Here is a 17,699-nt window from a genome sequence, read left to right on the forward strand (position 1 = left end):
ATCGCTAGGCATCTCTGTCCTTTCTTTCTTTGGAATGAAACCCTAACAAGGTATCAGACTGAAATAAGAGCAGGGTTGAGAAATAGACCTTTGATAAAAATCATAAATGAACATAGCTTGTCACCAATCAAGTTCCACCCGTTTTAGCAGAACAGAGCATGAAGTCCATGGGCGCCCGGTGCCTTGAGGGGTGCCATATTGAGCAGAGATGCTGGTGAGACTGTGAGAGAGAGGTCATTTTCATGTGAAGAAATGATTGAAGGTAATTTTTGGTCACCCATGTTGGAGAAGTCGCTCTGAGATGCAGTGAATAAATTTTTGGAGAACTGGACCATAGAGAAACTCTATAACTTTGGTCATCCACCTTGTACCCTTCCTGGTTAATGAATTACTTTGGTAACATTATTAACAGTTTCACTACTCCATGACATAACCCTGACTAATGTTTGAAAGGGCAAGTCTTAGGCCATGTTTTGGGAGTGCAAAAATAAGTGTTTATTTGGGCCATTAAGCATTTATTGGTATTTGGGAAATAAACCTGAAATAAGTGTTTAAGGGTTTATTTTTTCAGTCCAAATTTCTAGTTTTTTTAAGCGTTTATACAATAAGCACTTATTCAGATTTTTCTTCCAAAATTACCCCTAATTGAATTCTACAATAGTACTTTTGTGAAAGCATTTTTATAAAAGTACTTTTATGAAAATGTTTTTATAAAAATTCTTTCATAGAAGTACTTTTATAAAAATGCTTTTTAAATATCATACATATATTATATATAATTTATTTAATACTATATTTGAGTTGGGTCTGAATCGGGGGACCAGGGGTGGAGCTAGGGGGACCCAGCAGAGCCATGGTACCTCCTATGGCTCAGAAAATTTCCACTTCCTTTGTAAATTTCCACTTCCTATGACTCCGCCCCTGATCAAGAAGACACTATATCAAGACCCAGAACCGATCCATCAGTTCCAAGAACCAGCCCAATCAGCTCGGGTCCATCGGGTCGGGACCCATTGACATCCCTAACCGGCTGATTGGTTGTAAGTTTTTCCTGTATAATAGTATCATAATCGAACCCAAAATTAAATGAACAGGTGTCACATGGAGATCTATTCTAGACAGGAATTAGCCAAATTCTTCCCGTTAGATAGTCTCTTTACCAAACAGTCAATGGCGTAAGTGACTAGGGAAGAGTCCAACTAACAAACGTTTCGCTGATTATTACTGATTAACCCAAGCATACCAACAACCTACAGAACAATCAGTTGCCAGTTGGTATTCTTCAAAATTCTCGGGAGTTATTTTGATTGGTGAAAGCTCTTCCAGAGTTCCAGTATAATAAGGCGGGAATATTGCATTAATGCATTCCATGGTTTCCCATCAAAAGATTGCTCTGTCAACCGAATTTGAAAAAAGGCCATGGGTGTAGAAGAAGATCAACAGGTTCCATTGCTCAGACCATCTACTGAATCAGATGGGAACTTCAACTTGAAGAGAACTGGTCAGTTCAAATGTTCAATCATGCCCAATTTCACTCCTTTTCTTCCTGTTTCTTCTTCGCCTTCCCCTGATTCAGTTATTAGAGATAGAAACAGAGGTTGGTTACTTGGTTGTGAGAAAAAGAATGATTCAGTATTCATTGTCTTAGTTATTTAATCATCTCCATCTCCATCTCCATAGTCCAAGCCAATTTGCACTAAAAAGCTAATTTTGTTTCATATTCGCTATTTATAGATTTCCTGGTAAGATTGGGGGGATATTTTTCTCTGTTTCTGCAGATTCAGAATTTCTAATAAAGCCCAGTTCTTAATCTGGGTTATCTTGGGTTTCGAATAATTAGTTTTATTATTTGGAATGGTTTGATGGGTTTCGTCTCATTTGTTTTAATTTTGTTGTGAAGGTACTTTATGGACTGCAACTGCCCATATAATAACAGCAGTTATAGGCTCAGGGGTGCTGTCTCTTGCATGGAGCATGGCTCAGCTAGGTTGGATAGCAGGCCCAGTGGCCATGATAATTTTTGCAGGAATCACCGTTGTTTCATCAAACCTTCTCTGTGATTGCTACAGGTCTCCTGACCCTGAATTTGGGCTCACCAGAAATCGCTCATACATGGAAGCTGTGAGGCTTAATTTGGGTGAGAACTGAGAACTAATGCATTTCTCATTTATTTTAACTTCACAAATCTATATATATATATATTCGAGGAGAAGTTTGACCGATTAACAAATTCACTTATGTTTAGAAAATAATTATAAACAGTGAGCAGGAGAAATTTTTAATTTTTTTACCAAATCACCCTTTAACTAAATACCTCTCCATGATGCCATTAGCATCCCTCTCTCTCTCTCATTTGCAATTCAATCACTCTACTATATCCCCATCATTTCCATGTATTCCTCATTCCATTCTTAGAATCAAAAGTGATCCTAAGGCCCGATTAGTTTTTACTTATCAAGGTAAGTACATTTATCTGAGCAAGTGTTTTCAGACAACGAAAAACACTAGTATTAATGAAAACTGATAACCAACCCAAAGCACAAGATTGCTTCTATCATTTGTGGACTGGAACATGATAGTATTGATCAAATAGTAAATTTAATTATCCCATCAAAAGGAAAATTCATGTAGTTCAGCAAAGAGTTGAAAATTAACCATAAAAGGCCCCTAGATGATTATTGGAAAAGGAAAAATGAACTTTTGGTAAACCCAAAAACAGCCCTAAACCATTTGATGTAAACAAAGAGCTTTACAGGTTTATGCATTTGGAAAGAATGATGGAAAACAGAAATGGAAAAACATTTTATATAAAGACTCAGCTTTAATATTTTTTCCATTTGCATCCCGGTAGGATATAAGGTAGTCTCATCTACTTCGAGGGAGACTCGAGACCTCCGATAGAAACCTTCATAATTATTTAAGAGAGAATTACAAAGTAATATAAAGACTCTTGCTAACTTCCAAGTTCCAACTTACCATGACCCACTATACTCACACACATACAAACACCTAGATGGCCCACTACCCTTTAATTAAGCCCATAACAACATAATTGACTCAAACAACCCACTAATATGACTTATTTATGTACATCAAGCACTCAATTAACCATTTCATTTATGGCCAACAGCCCTAATAGCTAGCTTCCTTACGTAACTCATGCAACAGAGACTTGATGGCTTATTGCTAGTTGGCAAAAAGTTGATCCAACTCGTGAACCCGATGCCTTTTCTCTTTTGGTCTAAAGTTTTGGAAAGAAAATGAAGCTGTGAAACCAATGATAACATTCCACACCAGTGACAAAATACATGGGGCCTACAGTGAGAGGTTGAATGATTATGAGCCCTATAGATTTTATGACTGATGTGAAGCATTATCATTGATTCCACAGCCTGTCCAACATCTGTTTCATTCCGTCAATCCTATCTCTACACTTGCTGGAGTGGGGCATTATTGTTAATGCCACAGCCTTTAGCACAGAAAAGAAGAAATATAAAAGTTTGGATTAATTAGAGATGGGATTAGCTGAACGCAATACTTTAACACTAGCGTGAGACACTGTCATTGATTCCACAACCTGCTAAGCAGCTGTTAAAGCATTCAACTAATCCGAATTTAATTAATTAAGATATGTTTGGCGTGTTATGAATGGCTTAGGCCTGAATTTAGATTTTTTTTTGTGGGCTTGATCAGGTCCATGTTATATATATAAAATTAGACAAATTATCATCACTTTGGATTCAGATGAATACCTTGAATTTGGAATGAATAATCTCTTTGTCCTTAAAATTTGTGATGATCATGAGAATGTGAGTTGATGACACAGTGCATACAACGGTATCCAGGAAAAGGGGAAATATGGCTGTGTGGATTGTTTCAGCAAATAAGTTTGTATGGGACAGGAATAGCTTATATCATTGTATCTGCTACTAGCATGAGGTATGTTACTAATCCCCCACCAAAAGGTTACTTTTGTCCATTATATTCATTACTTATTAGTTATTTTACAATAAAATTGTGGATGCTAACTCCTGGCTGAAGTGACATTCAGATGGAAACAGCATTTCCATCATGGTAGCATTAAAAATAAATCTGTCATCATAAAACTGATGAAAATATAACTCAAACATTTCATCATAAAAAACTTTTTTTATAGTAATATATGGGATTTTTGGATTGCAATCCCCTTGGAAATCTGAATTGCAGCCCACTATCCCCCATTATAAACCGCATCTTGCTGGTAAATTGAGCATCAATCCATGGGCAGGATTCAAGTTCACCCCTAGAAATCCTATTTTCATCTAGGGTTGGAAAAAACCCTTTATATATTAGATAAAGAGGGGTTAAACAAGAGGAGGCATGGTTTTCAAAACCGGATCAGACCGGATGGTCAGACCGGAAAAACCAGGAACTGATTAGTTCTGTTTTTCCCCAAAACCGTTGATTTGGGTCAGCAAACCGTTGAACCGGCCGGTTAATTGTTCAAACTGTTTAAACGGTTTTGACTGTTTTTCAATTTTTTTATTTTTTTGTCAGAACGGGCCGACCATACGGATTGAACGGTCAAACCATTTTAACCAGTAACCGGACCCCTGACTGGTTTGATTTTAAAAACCATGAGAGGAGGGGTAGCCAAGCCCAAGCATCACAAAAGTAAATATAACCTAATCTCCGGTCATGGAGCCAATAACTTGAAATCTGGTAATCATGCTTAGCCAATCAGTAGCACAATTTGCTTATCTAGAAACATGCGTTATAATACCTTAAGGTTCAGTTTGGTAGTAAGTTAATTACCTGGGTAAATGCATTTAGTAAAGTTAAGTGTTACCTGAAAATGTATATTTACTTGTATTATTTTGTGAATGGATAAGTAAATAAATTTCCTAAAAGGTCCCTCGATGGATAAATAACTTAGCCACCTCTTAGGTGCAAAAAACTTTGACACACTTGGCAACTCTCTTGCATAATATTCATCATATTCCAGACTAGGTCCTCTCTTACGAGATCAAATCAGTCCCCCACAACGTCCCATAGATATTCCCGATGCAAGGCTGTAAAGGCTATGGGCCTTGCACTGGCTGAAGCCGATCTCGATCATGTGACTTGGAGGACACCAACTGACCATTCAGACATTGGTTCATCAGCAAAATCATTACAGATTGCATAGTACTAAACTACAGTATTTCCCCTTATGCAATGAGAGCACTCTAGTTGAAGTTGAATAATTCATTAGCACTCTACCATGTTTATCACTCATTGAATTGAAAATTCAGACAACTAAAAAGAAATTTTGTTTAATTTTGTTCACCTATTTTCATAATAAACTCGACAAGATGATAATGGATAATGTTATCATGGATGTTCTTATTGGGACCAAAAGAATCTTTGAGCCAATGAGTGAAAAAACAAACCTGAATGAATGTTCGTTATGTCATCATGGCTCTTTCTGAAAATCAAATTGTGATCCAACAAGAAGATAAAGATGCAATAGGAAAGCAATAGTTGTTTTGTTTGTCATCAATTTTGGGTTTTCAAATCTCAAAAAACCATTCAACCTAAAAGCTTAAATTGTTAGGTAAAGTCCCTAAATAGGTTTTTATTCTCTAATATGCCCTCTTGCATGAAAATCCATGAAGTTTAATAACTTAGGAGTGGATTTGAACTGAGTGGACCCAATAGCTAGCTATTCGAGCTCAGCTTGCCAAGAAAGTATGTGGCTCGAGCTCAAGCTCAATTTGAGCTAAAGATTTGAGCTTGAGTTCGACTTGAGTCAAAAGCTTGTAAGCTCAAACTCGACTATGAGTCAAATGTTTTATAAAAATAAAAAATTATATATACATATATATATATATATATATATATAAAATATTTTTTATTTAATATTTAAAAATTAAGAATTATAATAATTAGTTATTATTATTATTATATATATTATTTTCTCTATGAATAATATTTTTATATTTATTATTTTTTATATGTATGTATGTATGTAGAAGTTTTATTAGGCTTGAACTTAACTTGAAGCGAGCCAAGCTTTTTATGATCCAAGCCTTGAAAAGCTCAACTCGAATAACTATATACCCACCCATACCTTGTACTGAAATTTAATTAATTATAATAATAGAAAAGAAGATCAAACATTATACCATCTCAAATAACCATTCAACCAAGCTCTTAGATAAAATCTCTAAACAGTTTTTTATTCTCTAACACCAACAGTCATCTTTTAGTCGGACCATTATGTCTTGTCAATTCCTTTCACACCAAAACATGATTAGGGGCCTCCATTTTCAGTCTGGCTATATCGAGTGCATCATCTGGATGGTTTTAGTTGCCATGAAGTTGGCAAAATGAATAATCATGGTGTTCAAAATTTCAATTTTTGATGGTCCACTCCCGGCCCATATGTCAATAGGACTTCAAAAGTTGAAGTGTTATCCAAGTCTCAGAGGAAAATGGGCTAATGGGCTGGACCCCCCTAGATATCCACGCAAATTCTACCAATTCAAAACATCATTGATCGGATTTGACAAGAAAAAACAGAATATACTTCAGAAAAAGGGTTGGATATATACTATTATATTGTATTTTTCAGTAGAACGCCATAAAACTACTGTTCAGTCTTCAGACTTCTCACTTCATTCTAGTTCCACTTCCACAATGGGCACTCATCAGTTGGTCACCATTTGAGAGCAGTCTAGCATTCATGAACTATCTGAGTTCTGAAGAAGGGTTGGACAACTACCCTCTGAAACACGAAAGGTTATTAGTTATGACTATGCTTGTCACGGCTATCTGGGAAGTGTCTGCTCTTTCATTGAACCAGTCAGTGTTCTCAGGTTCGTCAGTATAGCTCCATGATTCCATATTCCACTCTGCAATAAGGGTGGTAGATTTGTGCTTGTGGGTCTGCCTCCTCAAGACAATTCTGCAGCTGCGGACAAAAGTCTTTCTGTAGATATCTGATCCAGTTAAAGCCCAAACCTTTAAGCAATCCAATATCTTATTTCCACTGAGGCCTGAGGGTGTAGAAAAGTCTTTCTTCTTCCTCCACCAGCCATGGCCTCTTTTATTTAGCATCACACATAGACCTAGAACAGTGAAATGGCCAAAGGACAAGAAAAGGTAGAATTATCAATTGTGGGAATCTAACTTTTGGGGGCTCAAAAGTGAATCAAGGAAAAGGAAATAACAAAAAAGCAGCACCAATGTGATCACAGAGTCAAGCAAAAAGACAAGCCTTGTTGTTGGTATCTACTTTGTGCCAGAAAGAGACTCCATGCTCATCTTGACCGGAAATGCGGAAAGCCAGCCATACCCTTTATCTAGCCCAGCCCTATTTTAGTTAAGAAGAATATGCATCAAAGATCTGCTCCTGAGTTTATATGATTTCGAATCAATGATTCATCTTAACCCTAAGAAGAATCATTGATACTAACTACCAAAGTTGGTGGCCTCACTTAAGGAAGACTTCTTGGTCTCCTTTTTATCCTTTTTGTGTGGTTGTCGTTGTTCTGGTTCTAGGTAAGCAAGTATGATGAAACTAGCTTTCTTTCATAACTTTTTGGAAACCCATATATCAGAAGGTCCCTTTGCCACTTCAATTATTACAGGTCTTTAGCTTTTAGGATCTTTATATTGAGAACATGATCTACGGGTAGGCAACCACAGAGCCTACATTGAATTGGAAAAGCATGGCAGTCCAATGCTCTCTTGAATTAGCTAAAGATTCCTGCTGTGATGATGATGGGCGTCAGATCAGAACTGGTAAAATCCGTCCAATACTAGTTAAGCTTTACTTGATTATTGCTTATTGTGTAATTCATATCTGATCTTGGTGCCTTCTGGGCAAGAAAATATTTGCCAGGAACCTATTGGACATGTATTGCCCATATAATAACTGCAGTTATTGGATCCGGGGTTCTGTCTCTGGCATGGAGCATTGGACAGTTGGGATGGATTGCAGGGCCTATTTCCATGCTTTGTTTTGCAATTGTCACTTATGTTTCTTCCTTCCTCCTATCAGATAGTTACAGATCTCCCCACCCAGTAACAGGAACAAGAAACTACACTTACATGGATGCAGTTAAAGTGAACCTGGGTAGCAGAAAAACTGAACGAACTCCTTTTTTCCCTTATTTTTCTTGTTAATAACTAGTCATTTGGCTAGGAAGGCTGTGTGTCAGACTAATTTCTCTGTTATCCTCTTGATTTGGTTTGCTGGTAGTTCAGGTAAGAAGCAGACATGGGTCTGTGGTTTGCTTCAATATCTGAGCATGTATGGGACTGGTATTGCTTATGTAATTACTACATCGACCAGTATGAGGTACTTTCAAATGGAAAGCTCATGTTCCATGAACTTAACTGAATAGCTAGACCTACTTGGCTTGATAGGACACCCTCTCATCATAACTCAATTTTCTAACCTAATTCTCTTTATTATTTAGTGTTGTATGCCTTTGGTTTGTTAACTTGCTTCAACTTGAAGAAATTCTGTATCTGTAATTTTTTTTTCCTTTTTTACTAATATAGAGCAATTCAAAGATCAAACTGCTTCCATAGAGAAGGACACCAGGCTTCATGTGCATATGGAGATAGTTTTTATATGTTACTATTTGGAGCTATTCAAATTGTCTGCTCTCAGATACCCAATTTTCATAACATGGAATGGCTTTCCATAGTTGCAGCAATTATGTCCTTCTCTTACTCTTCCATTGGGTTAGCTCTCGGCTTTGCCAAAGTAATAGGTATTATCTCTTCCTCTGGATTCTTCCCCATTTTTTTTGGTTCACTACAGACACCAGCATTTCATTTTGAGAATATAAGTGATGCTAGAGTTCATTTCCTCAGGATCAGTTTGGAAGGAGTGCAAATACAGTTTGTACAGTGCAAAGCCTTGTATTTTGTATTACTAATCCTGTATTTGCACTGTACATATTTGTATTTGTACTCTTTACAAACTGAGACTTGTAAGGAGTACAGGTACAAATTATGTAGAGTGCAAAGCCTTGTATTTTGTATTATTAATCCTGTATTTGCACTGTACATATTTGTATTTGTACTCTTTTAGACCAAGCCTTAATTTTTTTTTTTTTTGTAGTGAAATATTTGAGCTATTATTTCCATCCCCTTTACAGAGAACTCTGTTTTCCATCCGTTCTAATTTCTTTTGATGTAAATGTCAAGGGAACAGAAATAGCTCAAATATTTCTGCATCCTGAAAAAAAATTGTCAATTTTACATCAAAACTGCTCTAAAGAAAAGTTTAAAAGAAACCCAGCCTATAGGAAAAGGGCTACTTCAGAGAAAGGTGAAAAGGTTTTTGAAATGTATATGCATGAGAAGTCTTCTGCTACTTTAAATTAAATATGCTTCCTAATACCCAATATCATCCCAAACACAGGGGGGAGGGGATATATAGCATGCATATCTTTCTTGCTACTTCATTTATTTCAGGAAAGAGGTTTTGACAAATACGTAGCAGAATGAGAGAAGTCTATTTTTCATTAGTTTGGCCAGTCCAACCAGGGTGTTTAACCATTATTTTGTATTCGCCTTCTGGCTTTTGGGTTCCAGGGAATGGAAGGATCAAGGGAAGCATTGCGGGAGTCTCGACAGATACAGCAGCTCAAAAAGTATGGACAGTCTCTCAAGCACTTGGAGACATTGCTTTTGCTTACCCATACTCCATAATTCTAATTGAGATACAGGTGAGACTCTTTTTGCTTTTGATGATTGAAAAAATGTTCAGAAGAAACCTTACATTCAGCATTTGGTACAATTTTAGTCTATTAACTTTTATGAATAAAAAAGTTAAATGATGAATTGCAATACTTGTGAGAATGAAGGATACTCTGAAATCGCCACCACCAGAAAACCAGACCATGAAGAAGGCCTCAATGACTGCAATCTTCATTACTACCTTCTTCTATCTCTGCTGTGGATGCTTTGGTTATGCAGCCTTTGGGGACCAGACACCAGGGAACCTCTTGACAGGATTTGGATTCTATGAGCCTTACTGGCTTATCGATTTTGCTAATGCTTGCATCGTTCTTCATCTAGTTGGAGGATATCAGGTATATAATTCATTCCTTCAATTGAAGCAAAAAACAGTGACAGTACATATAGTACTAGTAATACAATAGGAACAATCTTGCATCTTCTAACTTTGAGTTTAAGCAAAAATTGTTTTCCTTGAATTGAATGGATTACATTCACTTTTCTCCTATTGGATAATTTTCATTACTTTATATTTTTATTAATTGGTATATGCTTTTTATGCTTCTACTTTTGTAGGTATACAGTCAGCCAGTGTTTGCATTTGTGGAAAAATGGTTGCAAAACAAGTTCCCAAACAATGGATTTGTGAACAAATTTTACTCCATCAAGATCCCATTGTTGCCAGCTGTTAAAATGAATCTCCTGAGGTTGTGCTTTAGAACTGCTTATGTTTTGTCAACAACTGGTATTGCAATGCTCTTCCCATACTTCAACCAGGTATTGGGAGTGCTGGGTGCTCTGAACTTTTGGCCATTGGCTATTTATTTCCCTGTGGAGATGTACTTCGTTCAGAAAAAGATAGAGCCCTGGGCAAGAAAATGGGTTGTCCTTCGGACTTTTAGTGTCATTTGCTTGCTTGTAACCATGGTGGCCTTAGTTGGATCAGTTGAAGGTCTTATCAGTGCAAAACTAAGCTGAGAAACTCTTGGTCAATATTCCCTACAACTTGTAAAGAAAAGAAATGATCAATAAATGAATGAATGAATCTACTGATCATTTTATTCTATTCATGAATAGGAGGAAGATAGGAAGAGAGGAAACACATCTTATAGGTACAGTTTCTTATGTACCTATAAGATGTGTTTACTGTTTACAGTGTAATTAATGAATAAAGAAATTATAATCAGGTATACATGAAAATTGTAATGCAGGCATGAAACCCCTAATCACGTATACACAAAACTCTTAAGTCTTAACCATAAAATATAAGATTGCACTGATGGAAAGAAAGATGGCAATGAAGGCTCCAATCTGAAACCTCAGCTTTCAGTCTTAACACCTAGCTGCAGTGTTACTGTTCTCCTTATCCCGAAGTTTGCAGCAACATTCTTACATGGTTGATTGGGAATATTTTGTGGGTCTCACATGGCTGACGAGATTCTAGATCAAACTATTAGCTCCATTGTGCTTTAACTATTCACCGCTTAAGGTGGTGTTTGTCCTTAGGAATGATTTTGTTTTTCAAAATACAAAACAATTGTTGCATCAGAAGGAAAATTTTTTTTAATACAAGGTTCGCATAGGGATTATGTCGACCCTAGAAATGCCATGGCCATCGAAAGATGTTTGATCTGATGTTCAAAAAGGAATTCATCAAGGAACTTCCTTACTATAGTTTTAATAAATTGAGATCGTCTATCTTCCCGCTTGGTCGGTCTCGTATCTCAATGTCCTCCTATGGAAAGCCATATGTTCCTGAACTTGTTCCTATTGGGCTTCACAACAATCACCTATATAATAAAACCACGAAGTATTTGATATAGCAATTAAGAAAAATCTAATAGTAACAAAAATAATGAAATCGAAGTAAAAAGACAAATAAAAACAAGCACCACTAAGAATGGTTTGGCTTTATTGTTTATGTACGAGAAAAACGAAAACTGTTCTTCACTATAAAATAAAATGAGAAACAATACAAGTAAACCTTTTACATGTAAAACCCTCTTTAACCCATGCCAATTGTTAGATTAAACCTAAGTAATGATTGACAAGTAAAGAAAAAAAAAAAAAAAAAAAAAAACCCAAGGGTGGCTAGTAGTGGGCGGCCCAAGCTATCTACTTCCACCATAGATCGCTATGAAAAACCTGGTGAAAATTGGCTAACCGGTCGGTTTAATCGAAAAACTAATGAACCAGTTTTGGTTTTACAATACTGTCCGAGTCATTAAATAATTGGATTTCAAAACATATGTGATAAGAGTTGAACCCAAGGCCTCTTATTTTTATGTATTGGTTAATTACCACAAATCCACTACTTTCTTTATGTTAATTAATGACTCTCATGTATTTAAAAAAAATGTATGCTAAGATGCTTGAGCTCTAGTCATTTGCTTTAAAAATTAAAAAATTTGCCATCCATTGCCCATATTTTAGTATGACAATATATGATATATAGTATTTATATGACCCATAGCATATATAGTATCATAATTCTATCTTAGTTGAACCTCTGATCCATGAACCTCTCCCTTTTTTAGTACTATGCACAGTCTAGTTCTTTGAACATTGTAAAATACTTAAACCACCCCTAAGTTTTAGGAAATAGACTAAAAATTGAAAGATTCCTTAAAGTACTCCTAAGTTTTCTGACACTTGACAAAACCCTCCCATGTCTTTAACACATTACAATCATCTCACATGTGATGCCACATGGCTTATTTTGTGTTTGGTACAATTGTCGCTTCTTGACGAAAAGTTTGGGGTTGATCAATAGAAATTGGTGTTAAAATATGAATTGCCATGTCACGCAATCATAAACATTTTGGGTTGACCGGTACAAATTGTTGTTATACTTCAAACATCAAATTTGATGCTTCAACTCTAAAGAGCAATGATAGTTGAAGTGAATCCCTTATGTAACATGACAACTCATCTTTCTCATCAATTTCTATTGAGCAACCCCAAAACTTTTCATGAAGAAACTGCAATGGTAACAAATACAAACCTTATTGAATCAAATACCAATACTAATGGCTTGCTACAAGTGTATTCATATTGAATATACCAATATTAATGGACACCTTAACCGCCATTAATTGTCCATAATGCAGAAGAGAAATATTGGATTAATACAAAGAATCTCCCCATCATATGAATACTGTTTTAGGGTCCATAACAGTAGAGTGCGGGTGGGACTCTTATACATCAAAGACCTCTACTAAGTACAAAGCAGGCAAGTTAATCAAGGATGTAATTCACAAGAATTTTATTATTTAGAGGCGTTCTCTATGGTGACGTTTGCTTAAGTGCCAGTAAATGTTAGTTTTAGTGGCGATTTTAAGAATTGCCAGCAAAATCGCCACTAAATGTTAGTTTTTGTGATGTTCGTTTTTCTTAGTCACGTTCATTCGCCATTTTGCCAGGTTTTGCCCTCCAACGCTACTGTCTGAAGGAGAGCCAACCATTGTGAAGGAGGCCTTTCCATTTTGCTGTCTCCTTAGCGGTGACGTTCGAAGGAAGTGATTGCCTGGTTTTGCCCTCCGGCGCTGCTATCCGAAGGAGAGCCTACCATTGCGAAGGAGTTCTGTTGCTAAAGAACTCCTCTCCTCTCACCCATTTGAGACCACCATAGAAAGATTCTGAATTTTTGATACAACAAAATGTCTTCCCCGGCCCGATTTTGCCCTTCAATGCTATTGTCTGAAGGAGAGCCTACCATTGTGAAGGAGGCCTTCCCGTTTTGCTGTCTCCATTCTGGCGACCGTTCGAGGGAAGTGATTGCCCAATTTTGCCCTCCAACACTGCTGTCCGAAGGAGAGGTTACCATTGCGAAGGAGTTATGTTGCCAAAGAACTCTTCTCTCCTCTCACCCATCTGAAACCACCATAGAAAGATTCTAAATTTCTGATACAACAAAATGTCTTCCCCGAGCAAACGCCGAGAGATGGATCTGATGAAATTGTAAAATTTTCAACTACCCTTCTTATTTCTATCTTTTTTCTCTTAGTATTGCTGGTAATTTTCGCTCTGTTTCTTGTATATTTTTCTCCTGTTAGGATGATGAGTGATTACAAGGTAGAGATGATCAACGATGGCATGCAAGAGTTTTATGTTGATTTCAATGGACCCAGTGATAGTAAATTTTCCACGCCAGATGCTTTTCCCTCTTTTATTATGTTATTTTCGTCGCTAATAATATATATAAGCGTCTTCGTATATTTCCTTTTCTGGGTTTCTGTTATTTTTGTGGTGAATTTTTTGTTTCGATCATGTTGGCCATCACTGGATGTTCCAAAACGAAGGTTGCTTCTTGGTTTTGTTTGGGATAGTAATTCTTTTGATCAGTTTAGAAAGACAGTAGTTGATATTTATATTTGTGTTTTACTCCTTTCCTTTGTTTACTGTGAATTTCGGAATGAAATTTTATTTTATGTTTTAGAGTTTAATTTAGGCTCTTAAATTTTAATTCTTTGGTTCAGCCATTTGTCCAGCAATAGATGCTCAAAACTATACATTTGTTTTTTGTTCTGATGAAGAGAAATAAAATATAGGCAACTGTAAGTGTTCTATTAAGTTGGTTTTCTTGTTATTCGTTGTCATTACTTTATTAGTTTATAATATGAATTTAGAACTCTTATAGCCAATTGGCGCTTTTACTATTAATTTCTTAAGTTCTTGGTATTGCTATGTAGTTATATCAACTTTAAATTATTTGATTACCCATACTATTCAGTGAATTCAAGAACATTACTTGTGGGTTGCAACAAGTCCTTATCAAGGGGGTGTGTGGAGGATCAGAGTAGAGCTTCCAAATGCTTATCCTTATAAATCTCCATCAATTGGCTTTGTTAGCATGATCTACCACCCCAACGTAGATGAAATGTGAGTTATTGCACATTGATAACTATGTGTTTTTTTTAGTGTTTTCATTAAGTTTTGCCCGTGGGTGGTATACAAAATGCATTTATTTTTCAGCTTCACCACTTCATTTATATGGTTATCTTGATGGTTTTAAATTTCAAGTCAGGATCAGTTTGTTTGGATGTAATCAACCAGACCTGGAGCCTCGTGTTCGGTAAAAAGTCTTAACCATTATTTTTGCGATGCATATAGGATTGTTATTGCTTTGTAGAAGCATTTTATTGGAAAATTTGCTGCTTTTTAATTTTATGGATCAATGCAATTGTTCTCAGTTGTTAACATTGATGCTTCTTCTCAGATCTGGTAAATGTGTTTGAAGTGTTCCTTCCACAACTTCTTTTGTATCCAAACCCATCAGATCCATTGAATGGAGAGGTTGTAGCTCTCATGATGTGTGACGAGCTGCATATGAACAAAGAGTCAAAGGTGGTTACCCTTCCCAAAGTTCAATTTGTCTAATTATTTTGCTGCAATGTTAATGTGATCTGATTGAAAACTCATTTATTATAGATTTTCTGTATATTTAGAACAATAATAACTGAGAAATTCCTTTCCAAGTTGGAAAAAGAAATTCAAAGAAAAATCTACCCATAATATGGTTCTATTGAAATTCATTTTCTCTTACATTCAAGATGTGTAGTCTTAATTAGATTCCATTTTGTACCTATTGTAAACATTTCTTGATTTGCAAAACTGAACAAATTTTAATACATGTCAAATTTTCCTACACTCAATTTTGGTCTAACTTATTATTATTTTTTTTCATTCTTTTGTTTTTTTTTTATTTTTTGGGTAATTTGTTAGCCACTTAAATATTAATTAGGATGTTAGTTTTGGCCTTTATCAATAAAAGGATGTTAGTTTTGGCATAGTTCTATATTTGATTTTAAGAGGTTCACTGGTAACACAAACGTGGGGACACTAGGACTTCTAAATCTGATCCATCATCATTCCTGGAGTACATCCAAGCACTATTGTAAAATCCCTTGTTGTACCTTGAAGTATATTTACTATCTTGACAAAATTATGACATGTTATTATCCCAGTAATCTTGCTCTTGCTCAAGAACTTGGGAAGTTCATTAATTCCATTCCTATTCTCTAAGCAGAATGCATCTTCTTTTTGTATTGTCTAGTTTTTCAGCACAGGAGTAAGAAATTGCTATATTTTGTTTTTCCCTTCCCTTTTTTGTTTGATGATATTTTTGTGTCATTTGCTTTTCTCCTCACTGTAGTCATTGGATGTTTCTATTGGGCACCTACTTCATCTTTTTTAATTAATTAATTAATTTTTAGCATAGATGATCATCATCAAATATGTACTCAGTCTTCCTTGCAATACAAAATTCTGTAACTGGTCAAGTTTTTTAATTATCATATTGTTGATATCTTTGTCTTGTTCAACTTGTTCATATCGAGGGCCAAAGGTTTGTTGTCACTTTTAATTGGTGCCTTGATTGGGGAAATATCTAGTAGCTTTTCTGTGAGTCCTTCAACATTTGTTCTAGAACTTCATATTCTTATATTTTTCCTTTTGTTAGCTGACCCATATTGTTTGGGACAAGGCTTAGATGATGATGAGACAATGGATTAATACTGGCACTTTGTTTCTGAGTCCTTTAGTTTTGTTCTGGAACTTCACTTTGTATTAAGCACTAGAGATGCTGATTTGTTGTGGTTTCTATATCTTACTTTAGGATAGTACAACTCTATAAGAGTATTTTGGATGACAATTATACTTTGTAGAATTTGAGTTGTGGAACCTTAAGGTTCCTTCTCTCAGGTGTAATGGTAAAATCTCAGGATGACAAGCATGATACGTTGGTTCAAGTCTGAGAGTGGCCACTTTGTGCTAAAAAATGCGAAGTTTGGGTCCATGTCCGGTTGACCTATCAAAAGTCTGGGGATAGCTGGGACCAATGTAGGGTACTGCCTTCTTTTAACAGCCAGGTTCTTTCACTTGTTTCCATGCAATTTCTTAAAAACCTGGATGGGGCAGGAAACCAAGAAGGAGTATGATCCACTCTTTTAGCAGTTCAACTAATGGTTTATATAAACCACTGAACTAGTGGCTTTTTGGTCTCCAGTTTTCCCAAACAGCGGGGCCTAGAATGGTTTTGAGAAATACTGCTTCCAAGCTTTTTCTAAAGAACTATCTGGTTTGGCATCTCTTTGTTCAGTGGTCTCGAAAGGTTAGGCATTCTCTTTGGGTGGGAAAAGATATGTGTTTAAAAGGGGGATCGATGCTAAAACTTTTCCTTTTCAAGGTTTGAAGATTTTTTTTTTCTTTCCATTATTGCTAAAGATAGTTCTCAATTCTCAAATGCAAATAGATGGGGTGGTGGTGGTGGAGGTGGAGAGCATGTGGTTCTAGAGTGTGTCAAGTGTGCTGTTCTGCCATTTTATTTTGTTTAGTGCATTTTCTTTTTGGTTTGCTCCTGTTTCTTTATCCTCTAGAACTTTGCAGTAGATCACTTCTTCTATTCATACACCCTTGTATTTTCTTATTCTTATTTGACCATGTACCACTTCATTGTCATGTAGGTGATATGTTACATGGCTTTCACTTTTCACCATTCACTTCTCTTGACAAACATGGTTGGTTCTTATGCAGCAACAATAGAAGTTTCTAGCTATTTGAAATAATTGAGAAAATTTCAAATTCTCTCTACCTGAGTTCTCTTGGGGTTGATGCTGCAATGCTTACTTTTGAATCCCTTTTTGAGACATTTGAGTTTGCAAGGAAGTGGGTTCCATTCTGTAAGAAGTTTAATATTGAGCCTCGGGCTCCAGAATGGTACTTTGCTCAGAAGATTGACTATTTAAAGGATAAAGTCCACCCAACCTTTGTGAGCGAACGACATGCAATGAAGGTCTGTATCCATAATCCAATATAGTTTGTTGTCTTGCCTTGTTTTTTACCTCTTCTAACAAAGTATACATGTGTTTTGTACATAACAATTTTTTATGATAATGATGATAGTAAATAATATGTTTCCAAAATTTTATATTTCTGTCTTAAAAATTATTCTTATTTGTTATGCTTATTTTTGTTTAATA

The 17,699-nt window shown here is 35.9% G+C and overlaps 2 protein-coding genes across 8 annotated transcripts; both read left to right on the forward strand.

Moving 5' to 3' along the window:
• The first annotated feature begins 237 nt into the window (after window positions 1-237).
• AAP7 (amino acid permease 7) lies at window positions 238-10,776 on the forward strand. 6 transcript variants are annotated; one of them, XM_088886903.1, is made up of 8 exons: window positions 1,264-1,501; window positions 1,901-1,987; window positions 2,070-2,137; window positions 3,846-3,939; window positions 8,533-8,747; window positions 9,577-9,710; window positions 9,849-10,076; window positions 10,297-10,776. In XM_088886903.1, the coding sequence occupies exons 2-8, from the start codon at window positions 1,908-1,910 to the stop codon at window positions 10,696-10,698; spliced, it is 1,221 nt and encodes a 406-aa protein (XP_088743029.1). In that variant the 5' UTR covers window positions 1,264-1,501; window positions 1,901-1,907; the 3' UTR covers window positions 10,699-10,776. The 6 variants fall into 6 exon arrangements, with proteins under 6 accessions (XP_088743028.1, XP_010252954.1, XP_088743029.1 ...); XM_010254654.3 differs by lacking the exons at window positions 1,264-1,501; window positions 1,901-1,987; window positions 2,070-2,137; window positions 3,846-3,939 and adding exons at window positions 6,118-7,524; window positions 7,614-7,767; window positions 7,868-8,101; window positions 8,233-8,326; XM_088886902.1 differs by lacking the exon at window positions 1,264-1,501 and adding an exon at window positions 238-262 and having other exon boundaries at window positions 1,901-2,137.
• A 2,218-nt stretch (window positions 10,777-12,994) lies between these two features.
• On the forward strand, window positions 12,995-17,664 carry LOC148803330 (ubiquitin-conjugating enzyme E2 4-like). Of its 2 annotated transcripts, none has more exons than XM_088886921.1 (4): window positions 12,995-13,680; window positions 13,776-13,855; window positions 14,939-15,066; window positions 17,254-17,664. In XM_088886921.1, the coding sequence occupies exons 1-4, from the start codon at window positions 13,637-13,639 to the stop codon at window positions 17,260-17,262; spliced, it is 261 nt and encodes an 86-aa protein (XP_088743047.1). In that variant the 5' UTR covers window positions 12,995-13,636; the 3' UTR covers window positions 17,263-17,664. The 2 variants fall into 2 exon arrangements, with proteins under 2 accessions (XP_088743047.1, XP_088743042.1); XM_088886916.1 differs by having other exon boundaries at window positions 13,001-13,680; window positions 17,184-17,664.
• Window positions 17,665-17,699: the final 35 nt, after the last annotated feature.

The sequence above is a fragment of the Nelumbo nucifera genome, chromosome 1 (genome assembly GCF_055504915.1).
Source record: "Nelumbo nucifera cultivar China Antique chromosome 1, China Antique-T2T, whole genome shotgun sequence".
In the NCBI taxonomy this organism is placed as follows: domain Eukaryota; kingdom Viridiplantae; phylum Streptophyta; class Magnoliopsida; order Proteales; family Nelumbonaceae; genus Nelumbo; species Nelumbo nucifera.

Excerpts from the sequence above, each read along its gene's own strand:
- AAP7 (XM_010254652.3), top strand. The coding sequence starts at position 1,420 with ATGGGTGTAGAAGAAGATCAACAGGTTCCATTGCTCAGACCATCTACT. Across the intron at positions 2,138-3,845 it reads AGCTGTGAGGCTTAATTTGG|GAAAAGGGGAAATATGGCTG; the intron begins GTGAGAACTGAG and ends AACGGTATCCAG. Across the intron at positions 10,077-10,296 it reads ATCTAGTTGGAGGATATCAG|GTATACAGTCAGCCAGTGTT; the intron begins GTATATAATTCA and ends CTACTTTTGTAG.
- LOC148803330 (XM_088886916.1), top strand. The coding sequence starts at position 13,637 with ATGTCTTCCCCGAGCAAACGCCGAGAGATGGATCTGATGAAATT. Across the intron at positions 13,856-14,938 it reads TTTCAATGGACCCAGTGATA|ATCTGGTAAATGTGTTTGAA; the intron begins GTAAATTTTCCA and ends GCTTCTTCTCAG. Across the intron at positions 15,067-17,183 it reads ATATGAACAAAGAGTCAAAG|GTGATATGTTACATGGCTTT; the intron begins GTGGTTACCCTT and ends ATTGTCATGTAG.